Source organism: Hyaena hyaena, unplaced genomic scaffold (assembly GCF_003009895.1).
Source record: "Hyaena hyaena isolate Hyena2069 unplaced genomic scaffold, ASM300989v1 scaffold_157, whole genome shotgun sequence".
Classification (NCBI taxonomy): Eukaryota; Metazoa; Chordata; class Mammalia; order Carnivora; family Hyaenidae; genus Hyaena; species Hyaena hyaena.
The window spans coordinates 1,016,900-1,033,827 of NW_024080789.1; the positions used below are offsets into that span (position 1 = coordinate 1,016,900).

Here is a 16,928-nt window from a genome sequence, read left to right on the forward strand (position 1 = left end):
GTTTTCCTCTGATACATATTAGAATTTTCTCTTTTTAGAAATGTGAACATAATTTGAGCAAGCCAGAGTTTAATCCAACATCTATCAAATTCAAAATCCAACTGGTTGCTGTGTGAGTATTTTGGGATTGGTGTTTATAGTTACTGGTTTTTGGCTTTTTTCAACATGAAATGTATTTACTCTGGGCTTACAAGAAGAAAATGACATCAGAGTAATCTTGCTATTTCTTCTGTTGAGGTTTTGAACTACATGTCATGAAGTAAATACAAATTATAGCCCTAGAATCCAGGGTGTTTCTACTGGGGACACGGGTAGTGTCGTCTGCGGCAGAGATTGCTTTCTTGGGTATTGGATAGAGAGTCACTGGTCGGTCACTCATTACAATTTTTAAAGTGTTTCATTTTGGTATTGATCCAGAGTATTAAAGTAAAAAATAATAAAGTATGGCAAATTGAAGAGTATCTCTCTAACAGGGTTTATCTTAATTATGTTCTGATAACAGTCTTTGAGTGGGATAAAAGTGATTATAGATGTTAATTCACTGGGACTTGTCAGCAGAAGGGAATTTTGTGTATGAAAAGCACCTTTCAAGCCAGAAGAGTGTTTTGAAAAATTAGGAAAATATTGTCTTGATTTGAGGGCAAGACAGCCCTTCCGAAGTAAGGTAGGAAACCCAAAAACCACTTAAGAAGAAAATAGACAACTTCGCCCTTAGCCAAAAAATAAAAAAACAAACCAAAAAAAGACAACAAAGTCCTGGGAGAGACAGTAGAGTAGGGAAGAGTATTTGCTACTCCATGACAGATAAAAGTTTGATGTCCCTGGAAGACAGAATGCCCACAATTTGGAAAGAATTAAATGGGAGTAGGACAAAGGATTTGAACAGCAGCTTATAGAACAGGAATTTCAAATGGTTATTGAATACATGGAAAGATACTGAGACTTGTTAGGAAAAGTTTAAAATGGTAAAGTATCATTGAGTGCTCATGAGAATGTGGAGAAACAGATGCATACATTGTTGGTAGGCTTGTAGATTGCTAGAGTCTTTTTGGAGAGTGGTCTGGAAAAGCCAGACAAAATTACACAGACTGAACTGAGCAGTACTGTCTCAGGAATCTATTCTTAACCGACTGAGCCACCCAGGTGCCCCAGCCCTGTCAGGAATCTATTCTGTTGAGGCAAAAGCACTGATATCTAAAGATGTTGGTGTAAGGATGTGTTCTGTAACATTGTAATGGCAAAAAGTTAGAAAGACTTACAGTGTCAAGCCAGTTAACCATTAGCAAATGCTGATTAAATGGAGGTACACTCAAGCTATAGAATATTATGCGGCAATTAAACATAAGCCACCTCAGAAGTCAAAAACGTTGAGAACAGGTGTATAAACACTAAGCTGGGATTTGACTCTTGGCAGTTTTGAGTTCAGACTAAGCACACATGAGTATAATATTCTGTTTTCTTACTTAGGCAGTAAATGGGTGACTGGGTGGCTCAGTCGGTTAAGCATTCGACTTTGGCTCAGGTCATGATCTCCTGGTTGATGAGTTCGAGCCCCATGTTGGGTTCTCTGCTGTCATCACAGAGCCCCCTGATCCTGTTTCCCTCTTTCTGCCCCATCCCTGGTCTCATACACACTCTCTTTCTCTCTCTCTCTCAAAAATAAACATTTACACTAAAAACAAAAAACGGGCAGCAAAACATAGTGGTTTCAAGGCAAGGACCCTGGAGTACACTGTCTGAGTCTGAATGCTGGCCACTCACCAGTAAGTCACTTCTCCTCCTAAGCCTAGTTTTCTTCATCTCAGTAATGAGGATGATGATGACGACACTTGTCTCATGCTGTTACAGTGAAGAGTATGTAAGTTAATTTTTTAAGTGTCTAAAACAATGCCTGGCACACATAGTACTTTGTGAAAGTATTTGGTAAGTAATGTGGTGGTGTTTTTATACCCCTCGGTGGTATTATTAAGTCAGTCTTGGGTCTATAACCAGTTGCTTTTTAAATTTACAGAAATGAATTAATAAAATCTCAAAAAGTATGTCTAGCAGCGGTTAAAGGAAGATATCTACCATGATGCACACAGATACATAGACCCTAAACTAGAAATGTGTCTCAGATTTAAGAAAGCACTTCTTAGCAGTTGGTTTCATGTCTTAAGTTCTTATGATGGTATCATATGATTCTTTAAAATTCTTTTTCTGTGACATGTTCTAATTGAAGAAATCTTTGGTGTACTCACTTAAAAAAATAACAATAATTTTAAGAGACTTGAATGAATATTAATGTATTTTTTTATTTATGCATAGCAATTATATTCCAGAAGTGAGAATCATGTCAATTCCCAACCTTCGCTACATGAAGGTTAGTACTTTATGTATTAACAGGAATACAAAGGATTGATCAGAGATGTGTGCATGTATGTATGTGGGTGGCTGTATGAGATTCAAGAGCAAGGGATAGAAAAGAAAGTTTGGAATCATAAAGGAATTGAGATTTTTAATTTCTTTAAGCTGGGATTCTTGGCACAGCGTCTTTGACGTACATTTACAAGGAGTAGCATGTACATTATGTAAAGATGGAATCATGGTGGGGAAAGATGTTTTACTCCACAAGCATCTTTAGCTCTTCTTTAGCCACGTGACTCCATCATCTCATGCCTGTGTGTGTATCAGGTATCAGGAATCAACTGGATTTCTTCTTTACCACAGCCCTCCTCTTCTTTGAGGTCCTTATCTATGCCCCCTTCTCCCACTCCCCACTACGCATTGTAGAATATTCTGCAGCAGCCTCTTTAGTTCTTTCCTTCCATGCTGCGTATGAAGATGTTTATGTAGTCCACGTTCACTTGAAAGATTTTGCTAATCTTAGCAAAGTGCCAGACAAGGGCAAATTATGGTTTAAGAAATCATAAAAATCTTTTAAGTCTTGATGAATAATTTTTTTCTATGTCCCATTACCCTGTGACTTTGATATTTATGAGGACTTCCTTTTCAGCCCCTAAGTGAAGGATTGGGTGGAAAAAGAGTTGTAAACTTTAATCACTTAGATAATGTACAGTCCTTAGAGTTTCTGGATCTAGTAACTGGCCCTTTCTATGGACTCTGTCGTATTTCCTCTTGTGATAGCAACTCCAGAGTATATGTTGCCTGGTATATAAATAATAGAATAGGAATCAGTGAGCACTTTGAGGACCCAGTGATGTAGAAGTATAGGTGGGTGTTAACTGCTCAGGAGTGATGGGGGATTGTGAGGAAGGTGAGAATTTTGTGAAATGCTTGGTATAGCAACTTAGAAAGTGGACCTAGGTGGCAGTAGTAGAACATGTCTGAGAGAGGCTTTTCCTGTTCCCTAGGAGAGCCAGGTCCTCCTGACGCTTACGAATCCAGTAGAGAACCTCACCCACGTGACCCTGGTGGAGTGTGAGGAGGGAGACCCGGATAATATCAACAGCACTGCTAAGGTAGGAGCACTTTGCCTCATCCTGATGGACCCTTTTCCTGGACTGCACGCTGTCCTCCATTTCCATATCCAAGTTGTCATCAAGTTCTTTTGAATTTACCTCCTGAGGTTTTTTTACTTTATGCACAGTCACCCTCCCGTTGGCTCTGTTTGAAGGTCACTTCGTTTCTTACGTGCACTATGACAGTAACGTCCTCCCTCACCTGTTTTGAGTCCACCCCTATTTCCATTCTAGCCCATCTTCTGTCTTACCACCAACGTGATCTTTCTAAAATCTAACTGATCGTGGCATGCTCCCTCCAACTTGGGGAAGAAATCCAGATTCCTTGGCATAGCAGAAGAGCTTCTTAATGGCCTTCCCTCTGTCTCTTCTTCCACGATGACCTTCCTGTTATGAACTTTCATGCTGGAGAATTGTATATACTGTTCTTTTTACCTAGGGTGCCATTCCCCTACGTTCATGCCCACACCTCTCTTTCAGTCTAACGCACACTCAGTCTTCAAGACTGATGGGAAATAACCTGTGCTTTTAAAAGATGGTGTGCCTCCTCTAGAGGCCCTCAGCTTACACAGTATACACAACACTAACTAAATACTAAAACAGCTGATTTTGACTTTCCGTAAATGTTAGTCAAATGAATAAAATGTGGCCTTTCTTTGTTTTGCTACTTAGCAATTCATCTAGTACTTAAAATTTTACATCAAAACCTTTACTCAGTGGGCAGTCTATTACGGACTCACAATTCAGCAATGATACTCGTAACAGAAATTGATAGAAATGATGCCTATATATTTGGTTAGCTGTTATTCAAAGAATACTTATTAGAAAATTTCTTGATACCGTTTTTAAAAAAATTTTATGTGTGTGGGTTTTTGTTTTTGTTTTTTTTAAATTTTTGAGATAGATAGAGCTTGAGCAGGGCAGGGGCAGACAGAGAGGGAGGCACAGAATCCAAAGTAAGCTCCAGGCTCTGAGCTGTCAGCACAGAGCCTGATATGGGGCTTGAACTCACAAGCTGTGCATGACCTGAGCTGAAGTTGGGCACTTAACTGACTGAGCTACCCAGACACCCTTTAATTTTTTTTTTTTTTTTTAGTGTTTATTTTTGAGAGAGAACGCAAGCAGGGGAGGGGCAAAGAGAGAGGGCAACACAGAATCCGAAGCAGACTCTGGGCTCTGAGCTCTGAGCACAGAGCCCAGTGCTGGCGTCAGCACAGAACCCACAACATGAACCCATGAATCGTGAGATCATGACCTGAGCCGAAGTCAGAAGCTTAACCATTTGAGCTACCCAGGCACCCCTTTCATTCTGCTTTTTAATGATTTCACTTACTAGCATATTATTTTCAAAGAGAGAGGACATTCGTTTGTCCCTACTCTTTTTAAAAGTTTATGGTTTTTAAAAATTTATTTATTTAAATTCAAGTAAGTTAACATACAGTGTAGTATTGGTTTCATGGGTGAAACCCAGTGATTCATCACTTACATACAATACCCAGTGCTCATCCCACCAGGTGCCCTCCTTAATGCCCATCACCCATCTAGCCCATCCCCCTACCTCCCCTCCAGCAACCTTCAGTTTGTTCTCTGTATTTAGGAGTCTCTTATGGTTCATCTCCTCTGTTTTTATCTTATTTTTCCTTCCCTTCCCCCATGTTAATCTGTTGTGTTTCTTAAATTTCACTTTTGAGTGAAATCATATGATACTTGTTTTTCTCTGACTTATTTCACTTAGCAGAATGCACTCCAGTTCCATCCACATTGTTGCAACTTGTTTTTGTTTTTTTTTAGTGATACTAATAACCTGTGAGAAAGAAGTATGTGATGTGTACACCCAGCTTGTAGATTTGCTGTCTCTCTTTATACCTCCCCAGACTCATTTGTATCCATAATTGCAAATATGGTTGACATTGTTATCTGCTAACCTCTGACTTAGCAAAGTTGAGGCCTAGTTACAGCATAAGGCTGAATCTGAAGAATGCTCAACTGTTCTTTGTTTTTGTACTTTTACTAGAAACAGCTTCGTTCCTAAACAGTATATTTTCAAACTCCATATAAACAGTATGTTTTCAAAACTCCGTATAAACAGTGAAGTAATGTTGTATATTTCTTGAAACTTGAAGCTTCTGTATGTTTAGGTCAGTGTAATGCTGTGTTGTATTTTGTCGAATGAATGTCCTGCAGCTCACTGGCCTGTTCTGAGGAGAATGTCTGTTTCAATCTGCAGGTGGCGGTGCCTCCCAAAGCGCTCGTCTTAGCTGGCAAGGATGCGGCAGCCGAGTATGACGAGCTGGCAGAGCCCCAGGACTTCCAGGATGATCCTGAGTGAGTGATCGCTTAGTGACGCCCCCCGCCCCCCACACCACAGCTGGCTAATGCGGGAGCCACACTTACACATCCCAGTTTTCTTGTGTCCTGATTTTTTAAGATACTTTTTTCCTGTGATAAAAATAATTACTATAGAAATTTGTTGAATATATATACAGTCATGAAGAAGAAAATAAAATCCTTCTACCAGAGAAAAGCACCATTAACATTTTGGTCTTTGTCCTTCCATAGATTTCTTCCATCATTGGGATCATTTTTGTAAGCTGTGTTTTAACCTTTTTTTCCACTTAAATATACTTGTCCCTGTTAATAAAAATTTTCAAGTGCATGATTTTTAATAGTGTGGACAGGATCCAGTATTCTCTCCCTATAGTTTTATCATTGGATTTGTCCACTTAACACTCATCCCCTGCCCTTTGACCATAGATTTTACTCTCTTAAACGTAATAACTGAGCAGTAACAACCAGACCTTTCCCTGGATGAGAAGTACATCATTCAGGTTCCAGTAAAACTGCAGCCGGAAACTGCTCCTTCCTGAGGGAATCGTTGCTGGAATGATGCCCACAGGAACCACGCACAAACAGGAAGCTCATAGGCAGGAGTAAGCCCCTTCCCCCTTAAGACTTGTAGTGTCGTTTAGAGCCCTCCTAGGCTCCCTGTCAGGGAGCCAGCCTACAAAGCAGAAACATGGACAGCAGAATCCCGTGTCACAGAGCAGGATGCAGAAGGTGGGCTCGGAGCTAAAAAATAACTAAATATACTGGCACAAGGAACATGTAAGCTTTTTTTAACAGAACGATCCAAAGCTCCCTCAGTAAGATGTTAGAAAAAAGAAAACATGGGATGGGGGTGGGCAAAGATGAGATTAGTACGGTGGTTAGCTGACTTGAGTGAACCTTAGAAAGCACCAGGGCTGTGTTATGTTTCGTTTGATTGTGTAGAGTCCCACCCCTGACCCAGATACTCTCTGGGGGGCTCTGCAGGGCTAGGGGGGGCACCAGAAATCTGATTTGTTTTTTAAAAGCTTCCCAGATATCAGCCGTTGCCTGTGAAATCAGGCTAGAAAGACACTAATTTTTTCCTTTTTACTATTTTTAACTGAGTTTTTTTTTTAATGAATCCAATACAAATCAAGAGTTCAGTTATTTACTACAGTACAAAGTGTTAGTACAATTGAGTTAGTACAATCCAAATTCACTCTAGTAATTCTTGCTCTATGTGGGTCCTTAAATGACATTAACTAGGTAAGAGAAATTTGTTAAACCAAGGTCAGTTTCTGAAAAGATCATCTGAGATAACAAATTCTAGTCAGGTTACATGGCAGATTTAATAAAAAATTGAATTGTATTCACATTGCACTTTTAGAACTTTCAGGTATTTGGAAATTAACACTATATAATATTATGTAAATATGTAAATGTTTAAATCCAATAAGTTTTCTTAGAGTATTATTTGATAGTAGATCAAATTCTGTTTCATTGCCCTTTAGCTTTTTGTTTGAAGCTGAGTTGTTAAAGCACAAACTTCAAGTGCATGTCACAGAAGATCAAAATGGAAACCTCAACTAAAGAGATTATTTCTCTATGCTAAAAATTTCTGATTTACATAGCTTATTTACAAAAACACATTAATTTATTGGGTTCCAGAAATTCCATTCTAGCTCTGAGTATCAGTCTATGTCCTATAGAGATACTGCCACACGCACACAAAGATAAATGTGAAGGGAAAGTCATAGCACCATTGTTCGTAACAGAAGAAAATTGGCAATAACATCAGTAAATGTTAATTAAGGTAACGCTATAAGAGAATACTATGCAGCTATTAAGCAGAATGGAGAAGATCTCTACCTACCGGTATGGAAAGGGGTTTGTGATATGCTGAGAGGAAAACCCAAGTTAACAGAGTAGTGTGCCCCGTTTGTGTTGGTGTGAAAAGCAGGAAAGTGTAAGCTTATAGAAAAATATCTGATAGGTTAACAACCAAAGTGTTTGTAGATTTTCTCTGTGTGCTGAAGGGGAAAATGAGAGAAAACTTACTTTTTCCCATTTGATTTTTACTTTTATAATATTGAAAAGATAGATTGACGTTTTGCTGAAAAAACTCTTCATTGCTAATAAACGAAATGGTGGTCATAACTTGTCATCAGATAAAATGTAAGTCTTAGTGGCTTGGCTGACTAATACTGTACTTATTTTTTTTTCATAGCATTATAGCCTTCAGAAAGGCCAACAAAGTGGGTATTTTCATCAAAGTGACCCCACAACGTGAGGAGGGCGAAGTGACCGTGTGCTTTAAGATGAAGCATGATTTTAAAAACCTGGCAGCCCCCATCCGCCCCATCGAAGAAAGTGACCAGGGCACAGAAGTCATCTGGCTCACCCAGCATGTGGAACTCAGCTTGGGCCCACTTCTTCCTTAAAAGGTGCCACTGGTGGGGTGATCCCAAAGGACAGTACCACCACGACCCCACGCTAAAATGTGGAAGCCACTGCTTCGTTAAGCCTTGTTCGTCATGATGTACCCGTGCACTACTGAATCCTAGTCCTAGGAAGGTGGGGGCACAGGCCAAGCACTGGGGACACAGGGTAACTCCTGTTCCTCTCGCGCTCACTTCTGCTAATGCCAGGGACCCTGTCTCCCTACCTGAACCCCGCACGTCGAAAAACAGCAGCATAGTTCCCTCCCAAGAATGGGGGTTGCTCTTCTTTGGAGTGGCATTAGATTCACCACCTGAGAAACTCTGACCTTACTATCTCCCAGTCTGATCTCACAAGGGATCAGTCTCCCAGATGAAACTTCAAATGACAACCAAAAGGTAGATCTGCTGTTAATGATCCAGCATTGGTCTGCTGTCTGCATCCCAGTTCACTATGAGCTAGCACTCTGAACATATCTCTTCACTTGTCGCCATGGCTCCAATCTTGCTTAGGTTTCCATTTGACCGAAAAATAGAATTGTGACATTGTCTAGTTTTGTGGTGTTTGAAAAAACCCATGAGATTCTCAAGGCACTCTGATTTGCCCTCTTCTGAGTGAATACAGGATGCTTATTTATCGGTTCCTCTTAAAGTTTCTTTCTTGTTAGAACAGGGAACTTTTCCTTTTATGAAGAATTGGAGAAGCAAGCAATCACATGTCATGTCAAGGGGTGGCAGATTCCATTCATTTTAAATGTTGCCACAGTATCCAGGGGTTAGCGTTGTTGTTGGGAGGCAGCCCTTCCCCTCCTCTCTGCCCTGCCTCTTTAACTCAGTAAGTTGTTTTGAATATTTGGCACCTGGAAAGAGCCCAAAGAAAACTTGGTGGACAAGTTCACTTCTGGAATGCAGATTTTTAGCATGATCCAAAACTAATGTTCTTTCCACTGATTTGAAGGCTAACATAATGATTAAAATCTCTTGAATCCCAAACTGGATATTAAGATGAGGAGCCTTTCCCCTTGCTGAGTTTAAGACTTTATCATATGGTGTATCAAATAAGACCACTTTGACTGTAAACCATGAGTCCAGCTAGCGCCCCAGGACACTTGCCCGACAGCACACGTGCGGTTTCCTCCTGGTGTCCTGGAGTTGGGCTGCTCACCTTGATTCCTGTGCTGTTTTCTGAAACGAGACTTGACCAAGTAGACCACCAGCTGCACCACATTTTCTGTAAATGTATTGTTAGCAAGTGGCCAACACATTTTTGGGGAAAAGAGAAATTTCCTGTTTATCCTCGTTTTGTTTTTAAGTTCAAACCTTTAGTTAAAAAAAAAATTTAGATAGTAATCTAGAACATAGACAGGACATAGTAACTTATTAGCTCCCTCTGGAAGATAAAAACACTTAGGAAGCCTCTGAAAGACACTAAATTGTACTCTAAAGCTCAAGCTGACTTTATGAAACAATATCCCCCAGAGTAATATATATGCTGCTGTATAAGAAAAAAATACACATATCTCTAATATTATGACAATAGTAAGTAAGGTGTAGCCTCTTAGGAGGTGGGGCAGGGGGGTGTATAATGACAGATTTGCAGACTGTAGATAATAGTTTAATTTTTTGTGACCCCAAGAGTGTCAAAGTAATTTTTATTTCACTACCTGCTAGAGCCTGCTCTGACGCCACTGCCCCGTATTTGCCGGTGCACAACCTGGACACCAGAGCAGAGAATGGCTTCCTGCGTTTACACGTCTGCAGATTGTACACAGTTGTATATTGTGCGTTTACGGCATGTAGCTAGTGTTCATTCCCAAACGTGACAGTGTTGAAGTAATGGGTCTCATCACCCCCAGGTGACACAGAAACACAAAAATACTTACGATCACAGATTTTTTTTCCTTTAGAAGTCAAATTAACATGGTGAATAACAGCCATTGTGTTAATGTTTCCTCAAGATAGTTTTCAGTGCAAGCCAGTCTTCTGTGTGTTAATAGAAACTGTTCAACACCTGCAGCTGGTGATTGGGAATTTCATTTGTTACTTTTTATATTAGGTCGGGTGCAGTGCTGTCAGTGTGTAGGCGGTGTGCACCACTGCAGGCGAGGAAGAGGGCATCGGCACCAGAAACTACAGTTTTGGAAACTTAAGGTTAGGTTAATTTGGATCTGTGGTTTGATTAGCCCACCAAAGGTTTCTTTTGTTCAAAGTGCTTATAGGTGTAATGAGCTAAATAAATGTCATGCATATTTGTGAAGAAACATCCTTTTTGGTCCCTTTTGGGGATGAGAGGCACTCCTTGATCTTCGTGAATCACAGGTTCCTGTTTTGCCTTATAGCTTAACTTAATATAGTGAAATAAAGCGGACAAAGCTTGAGCATGTCTTCTGTTTGCTTTCACGAGGGCGGATTGGAATAGCCTGGCTCCGAGTCTGAAGACCGGCTTGGAGTGAAGAGAGTTAGTCTGAGAGGTGGTGGGGCACGCTCCCTCTTCCATTTCTCTCAGCGAACGAAGCTAAACCCTGTGTGAGTCCGTTCACCGTAACATACAGGGAGATGTTGCCTGAGCCCCTTACCGACATCTTCTCAGGACCATTATATAAATGTCATGCTCAGTCAGCTCTTACCCTGCATCAGAGCTCCCGAAGGTTACTTTGAGATGCCCGGAATGGCCCGTCCCCAGTAGGTGGCTGCCACTCCACCTTCACCCGGACTCCTGGAGCCCAGCCTTTCCCACAGTACTGTGGGTGGCCCGTTGGCGCCCCTGTCTACAGCCGGCCCCGCCACCCGGCAGTCGGTCTCGTCCTCTCTCCCGGCCCCAGGCGCCCCTTCAGCAGTACGCCCTCCGCTCTCCTGCATCCTTGCCACGCACATGCCGGGACCCCGCTCGGCTGAGGGCCAGACCTCACGCCCCTGTTCCGCTGCCACCCCATCTCTCTCCCTTTTCAGCAGAACTCCTTCAAACACTTTGAGTTCGTCTCCTCCTGTACCCCCTCCCGAACCCGGTGTGCCGAGGCTGCCACCACGGCGCGTCACCAGAACCGCCCTTGCCAAGTTCTCCACCAATCCACACTGTTGAATGCACGGCTAATTCTCCAAACTCATCTACCCAGTCTTTCACCAGCATCTCAGCTGAGCTCTCCCTTCCTGAAAAACTGTTTTCTCTTGGTTTCCAGAACACAGAGCTCCTGGTTTTGCTTCCACCTGACCAGCAACTTTTCTCCCATATCCTTTGCTAGCCCTTTCCCGTCGTCCCAGACTTGGAGTGTGCCAGGTCTCATTACTTAACGCTTTTCTCCACTCGCTCTTACTGATCTCACCACCTTCAAACTGTCTATTACATTTACATACCAACTCTAGAATAGTCTCTGAAAGTTCAAAATCACAGCGGATTGTCTCAGCGCATCTGCCTCTCCCGCATTCGCCTCTAACTAAACACCAAGCGTATCCTTTCAGTTGCCCACAGCAAAAACCTCAGCATCAACCTTGACTCTTTCCATGCCACTTGCAGTAAGTCAGCAAATCCTACCAGCTCTGTCTTCAAACCGGGACACCCTCTCCAGCACCTTCCTGGGCCAAATCACCAGAGGCTCTATAGGATCCTAGGGTGTTGCAGTAGCATCTAAACTGGTCTCGAGACCACCCTGGCCCCTGGCCCCGCCCATCAGTCCATGTTCAACACAGCTGCCAGTGAATAAGGCATTCTTCCACTTCACACTCTCAGGCTTTTGACAAAACAAGTACAAACTTCTTACAATGGCTTATGAGGTCCTACGTGATGTGAAACCCCGTCACTACCTCCCTGAATTCATCTGTCACTTCCCCACGCTCCCTCCACCCAACCAGTTGCTGCTGTTCCTGAGTCACCCAGGCAGGGGTCTCCTCAGGACCTCTGCATTGGCTGTTCCATCTGCCTGGAAAGCTGTTCTCCCAGATACCTGTATTAACTTACACCGTCCTCACAATCAGGCCTTTGCTCAAATATTTCCTTCTTAGTGAGGCTTTCCCTGACCAGCCTGTTTAATGGTGGAGGAATTGCCCTCCCTAAGCACATTCCCTATCCCCTTGGCTGCTTGCTTGCTTTTTTTGTTCCACAGCACTAAACACCAGCATAATATATACTTTATTGTCTGACACATGACACTAGAACATAAGCTCTGTAATGCAGGGATTTTGTCTTTTTCTTTTTTTAATTGCTGTATCTGCAGAGCCTACAATACCTGACAAACAGTAGGCACCTTAATTAGTTGAATATATTAATGTTATCCTTTTCTTTATGTATGTAGCTGTTAATCTTTTAGGTTTTTTTTTTTTTTTTAGTATGCCTATGCCTCTTTTTTGTCATAAGCCAAATATTGTGCTTGCCTTGAACATTCTTGTTCTGGCGTTTTCTTTACCTAGAATACTCTTCCTTCTCTCTGTGCCTTCTTCAGGATTACTTCCCTGCTCTCCCATCTCTCCCTTCCCTCATCTACTGTGACCTTGATCCAGAGCACTGTATCTCCACAGGGCATTTATGTCTTCCTTCTTTATGGGGATTTGTATGTGCGTAGCTCAGTTACTGGATTGCAGACTTCTTCAGAGCCAAATTTAGGCACCCTTCTCATCTGTTTTTCTTTTATTTCATCAAACTTAAAAAACACTTAGAGCTGAGTTGCTTGTCCAATTGCTATACTTTGTCTTCATTCTCTGGTGTTCAGGGACATCTATAGCAAAATATGTTTTACAGTGTGAGACACCCACACAAGATAATGACTTTAGGTATTAAATAAAAGTAACATTAAGCACGCCTGGGTGGATCAGCTGGTTAAGCATCTGACTCTTGTTCTTGGCTCAGGTCATGATCTAATGGTTCATGGGATCAAGCCCCGTGCTGAGCTCTGCGCTAACAGTGTGGAGCCTGCTTATAAGTCTCTCCCTCTCCCTCTATTCCTCTCCTTTCTCTCTCAATATAAATAAAAATTTTTTAAAAAAGAACAACATATGTGCACCTGGGTGGCTCAGTCCGTTAAGCATCCAACTCTTGGTTTTGGCTCAGGTCATGATCTCACAGTTTGTGAGTTCAAGCCCCACATTGAGCTCTGCACTGACAGTGAGGAGCCTGCTTGGGATCCTCTGTCTCCCTTTTTCTGCTTGTCCCCCACTTGTGTGGGCTCTCTCTCTTTCTCTCTCTCAATAAATAAATATTTTTTAAAAAGTAACATTAAACAATAGGAATCAACCAGCGACAAAATATTTTTCTCGTGTTTTTATCCCTAACCTTCTGGTTAAATCAAGGAAAAAAGCATCAATACTCATGTTTGTAACATCTAACACTTCCTCTTTTTTAAAATCTACACTTCTAGTTCAGAGCCTTTGGCAGACAACAGTAACTACTTACTAAGAAAAGACTGTTTCATTTTCATTGTATTTGTTTTTAAGGTAACATCTAAATATGTGATACTAATTTTCCATTTATAGAAGTGATAAAAAGTTTCCTCAAAAAACTATATTTCAGGGGCGCCTGGGTGACTCAGTCGGTTAAGTGTCCGACTTCTGCTCAGGACATGATCTCACGGTTCGTGGATTTGAGCCCCGCGTAGGGCTCTGTGCTGACAGCTAGCTCAGAGCCTGGATCTTGTTTCAGATTCTGTATCTCCCTCTTTCTCTGACCCTCCCCTGCTCACACTGTCTCTCACTGTCTCTCTCTCTCTCTCAGAAATAAATAAAACGTTAAAAAATTTTAGAAAAACCTATATTTCAAAATGAAGTCACTCAGGAGTTCTACTTCTGCCTATGATATGGGTATCTGGAAAGGGTGTCACCCCCCACTCAAAAAGAAAAGGTCGATAAATGATAAAATTATAAATTTTACTGGCTCTATCCGAGAGCTGATGTGACAGAGGAGCCAAATAGCTTGCATTTCAAGGGGGGACAGACCCCTCCAAGTAGAGATGAGACATGTAGACTGGCTCACCTGTAGCACAGCATGGGAGGAAGAAGCGTTGACCACCATTATAAGCAGGTAAGAGGAAATCTGCAAAAATCTTAAAGAATTGTTTAAAAGGTCATATTTGGGCTAACATGACAGTATAAAATCCCTGGGAACCTAAGACACTAAGGGAGCTTGGACACAAGCTCTTTCCAAAATCTCCACCAGGTATTCATGAGAAAGACCCATAGGGAGGGGAGGGTGCTGGAGACATCTGCACAGGTAGGAAAGGCCTGAGCACCTGCCTCCTCCTGTCCAGGCCCCTTTCTCGTAAGGAGCAAAGAGACCCCTGGGAGAGGAACAGAAAATCGTGTCTTCCCAGGGCACAGGTAAACACCCATTGCTGCTGGGACATGGTAAGAAACAAACCTCTACTCTTGGGGGCAGAGGACAAGATTCAGTCCTGAGCCCCAGAAGTCTATACCAACCAATACCAGTAAAATTCTACCACTGCAGGAAGGGCAGGAAACTCTCCCCGACAAGGCTGGCTAGAGATACAAGTCACAGTTTGGCTGTCACAGACAGTAAGGGCAGGAATGTTGAGGGGGAAAAAAACCCATTCCCAAGGCCTGAACACAAAGGACCCACTAAAGACGGAAGTTGAACTGGAACAAAGAACCGCCAACACATCCCCAACTACTGCCTAGCAAGGTCGGTAACAACAGCTGCTGGGGGAAAGGCAAGGCCATAGAGACCGCTACGGTTCAGGCATGCAGGACAGCTGAAAGCTAAGGATAAAATATGAACACGAGAAAAGTTCTTCGACCCCATCCTAAAGCACAAAGTAGTGCTGGAGGATATGAAATCTGTACCGCACACAAGGCAACCATAGCAACAACAAAACCTAAACCCAGTTCAATTTCTGACTGGATTGACCAACCCCCCCAACCACCCCCCACGGCCTGACAGATCTGCCCACTTCCAAGCATTAATACTATCTACCTCAGTCTACTGTTACATAAGCAATGACTGGCATTCAGTTTAAAAAAAACAACGGAGTTACACAAAGAAGCAAGAAAAAACAACTCATTTTTCACAGACAAAACAGTAAGACTATATATAGATATGACCCAGATGTTGGAGCTATCACAGACTCAAACTGACATGTTGAAAAATCTAGTTCAAAATATAGATAATATGTATGAACATACTTCAGCAGAGAGGTGGAAACTACAAGAAAGAGACAAATTGAAATTAAAAAAAAAAAAAAAAACAGATCAGGGGCGCCTGGGTGGCTTAGTCGGTTGAGCGTCCGACTTTGACTTAGGTCATGATCTCGCGGTTCGTGAGTTCGAGCCCCGCGTCGGGCTCTGTGCTGACTGCCCGCTCGAAGCCTGGAGCCTGTTTCAGTCTGTGACTCCCTCTCTGACCCTCCCCTGCTCACGCTGTCTCTCTCTCTCCTAGAAATAAATAAAACATAAAAAAAAAAAAAAAAAAGGATCAGAGATGAAGAATATCTTTTATGGGCTCATCAGCAGAATTGTCATAGCTGAGGGAAATAATTAGGAAGCTTGGAGAGAGGTCAACAGGAATTATCCAAATTGAAGCTCTTCCTCCCCAGAAGAGGGGAAAACAACACTACAGTATTCAACAGCTATGGGACAATGTCACATAATCTGATACGTGTAACTGGAGTCCCAGATGGAGAAGAAACGAGGCAGAAACATAAAGAAATAATGGCTAAGGATTTGGAAACAGAGCAAAAGACAACAAACCATAGGGACCCCTGGCTGGTTCAGTTGTTAACAGCACGCGGCTCTTGATCTCTGGGTTGTGGGTTCGAGCCCCATGCTGGGCATAGAGTTTACGTCAAAAAATTTTTTTCACATCTTTAAAAAAAAAAAAGATAACAAACCATAGATTAAAGAAGCTCAGCTAAATCCAAGCACTGTCTTACAGGAAAATATATACTTACCATATGATCCCACTCATTGGTACTTACAAGTGAAAACCTATGTCCATGCAACAGCATGTACGTGAATGTTTATAATGGCTTTATTTATATTCACTGAAATCTGGAACAACTCAAATGACCATCAACTAGTATATGAATATTTTTTAGCCCTCCTGGTACATCCAAGAACCTCAGCAACAAAAAGAACAAATTGCTGATACATGTAACAGTATGGATGAATTTCAAATACAGTATTGGAAGAAAAAAGAAATCAGAACCAAAAGGCTATATAGGACTCCACTTACGATTTTCTGGAAAGAGCAAAACTATAGGAACAGAACACATCAGTGGTTGTCAGGACTGTATGTGGGGAGAGAATTTACTCGGTCACAAGGAAACCTTTTGGGGTGATGGAACTAAATTTGTAGTGAATATATGTAAAAATTCATAACTATACAACTAAAAGGTCAACTTTTATTGTACATAAACTCAACCGAGTTTTTTAAAAAAACTGTGCTGGCTTAGGGGCGCCTGGGTGGCTTAGTCGGTTAAGCGTCCAACTTTCGCTTAGGTCATGATCTCGCGGTTCGTGGGTTCGAGCCCCGCGTCGGGCTCTGTGCTGACTGCCAGCTCAGAGCCTGGAGCCTGTTTCGGAGTCTGTGTCTCCCTCTCTCTCTGACCTTCCCCTCCTCACGCTGTCTCTCTCTCTCTCTCTCCTAGAAATAAATAAACATTTTTTAAAAAAAAAACTGTGCTGGCTTAAACAAACATGATAGGAAGTTTAATGATATGTTAAAAAATTATGTTAGCGTACAGAATGATTGAATTCCTAAAATACTAGCAGTGCAGTCGTGAGG

General features: G+C 41.9%; 1 protein-coding gene across 1 annotated transcript in view; it reads left to right on the forward strand.

Annotated features, from left to right (window-relative positions):
• The window catches only part of DCTN4 (dynactin subunit 4), a 33,245-nt gene extending 22,661 nt beyond the window's left edge, over positions 1-10,584 (forward strand). The window contains exons 9-13 of the mRNA XM_039239461.1: positions 39-112; positions 2,308-2,362; positions 3,354-3,461; positions 5,689-5,786; positions 7,996-10,584. Coding sequence (XP_039095392.1) covers positions 39-112; positions 2,308-2,362; positions 3,354-3,461; positions 5,689-5,786; positions 7,996-8,209 — 549 coding nt within the window. The 3' untranslated portion in view covers positions 8,210-10,584. The remainder of the gene's footprint in view (positions 1-38; positions 113-2,307; positions 2,363-3,353; positions 3,462-5,688; positions 5,787-7,995) is intronic.
• Positions 10,585-16,928: the final 6,344 nt, after the last annotated feature.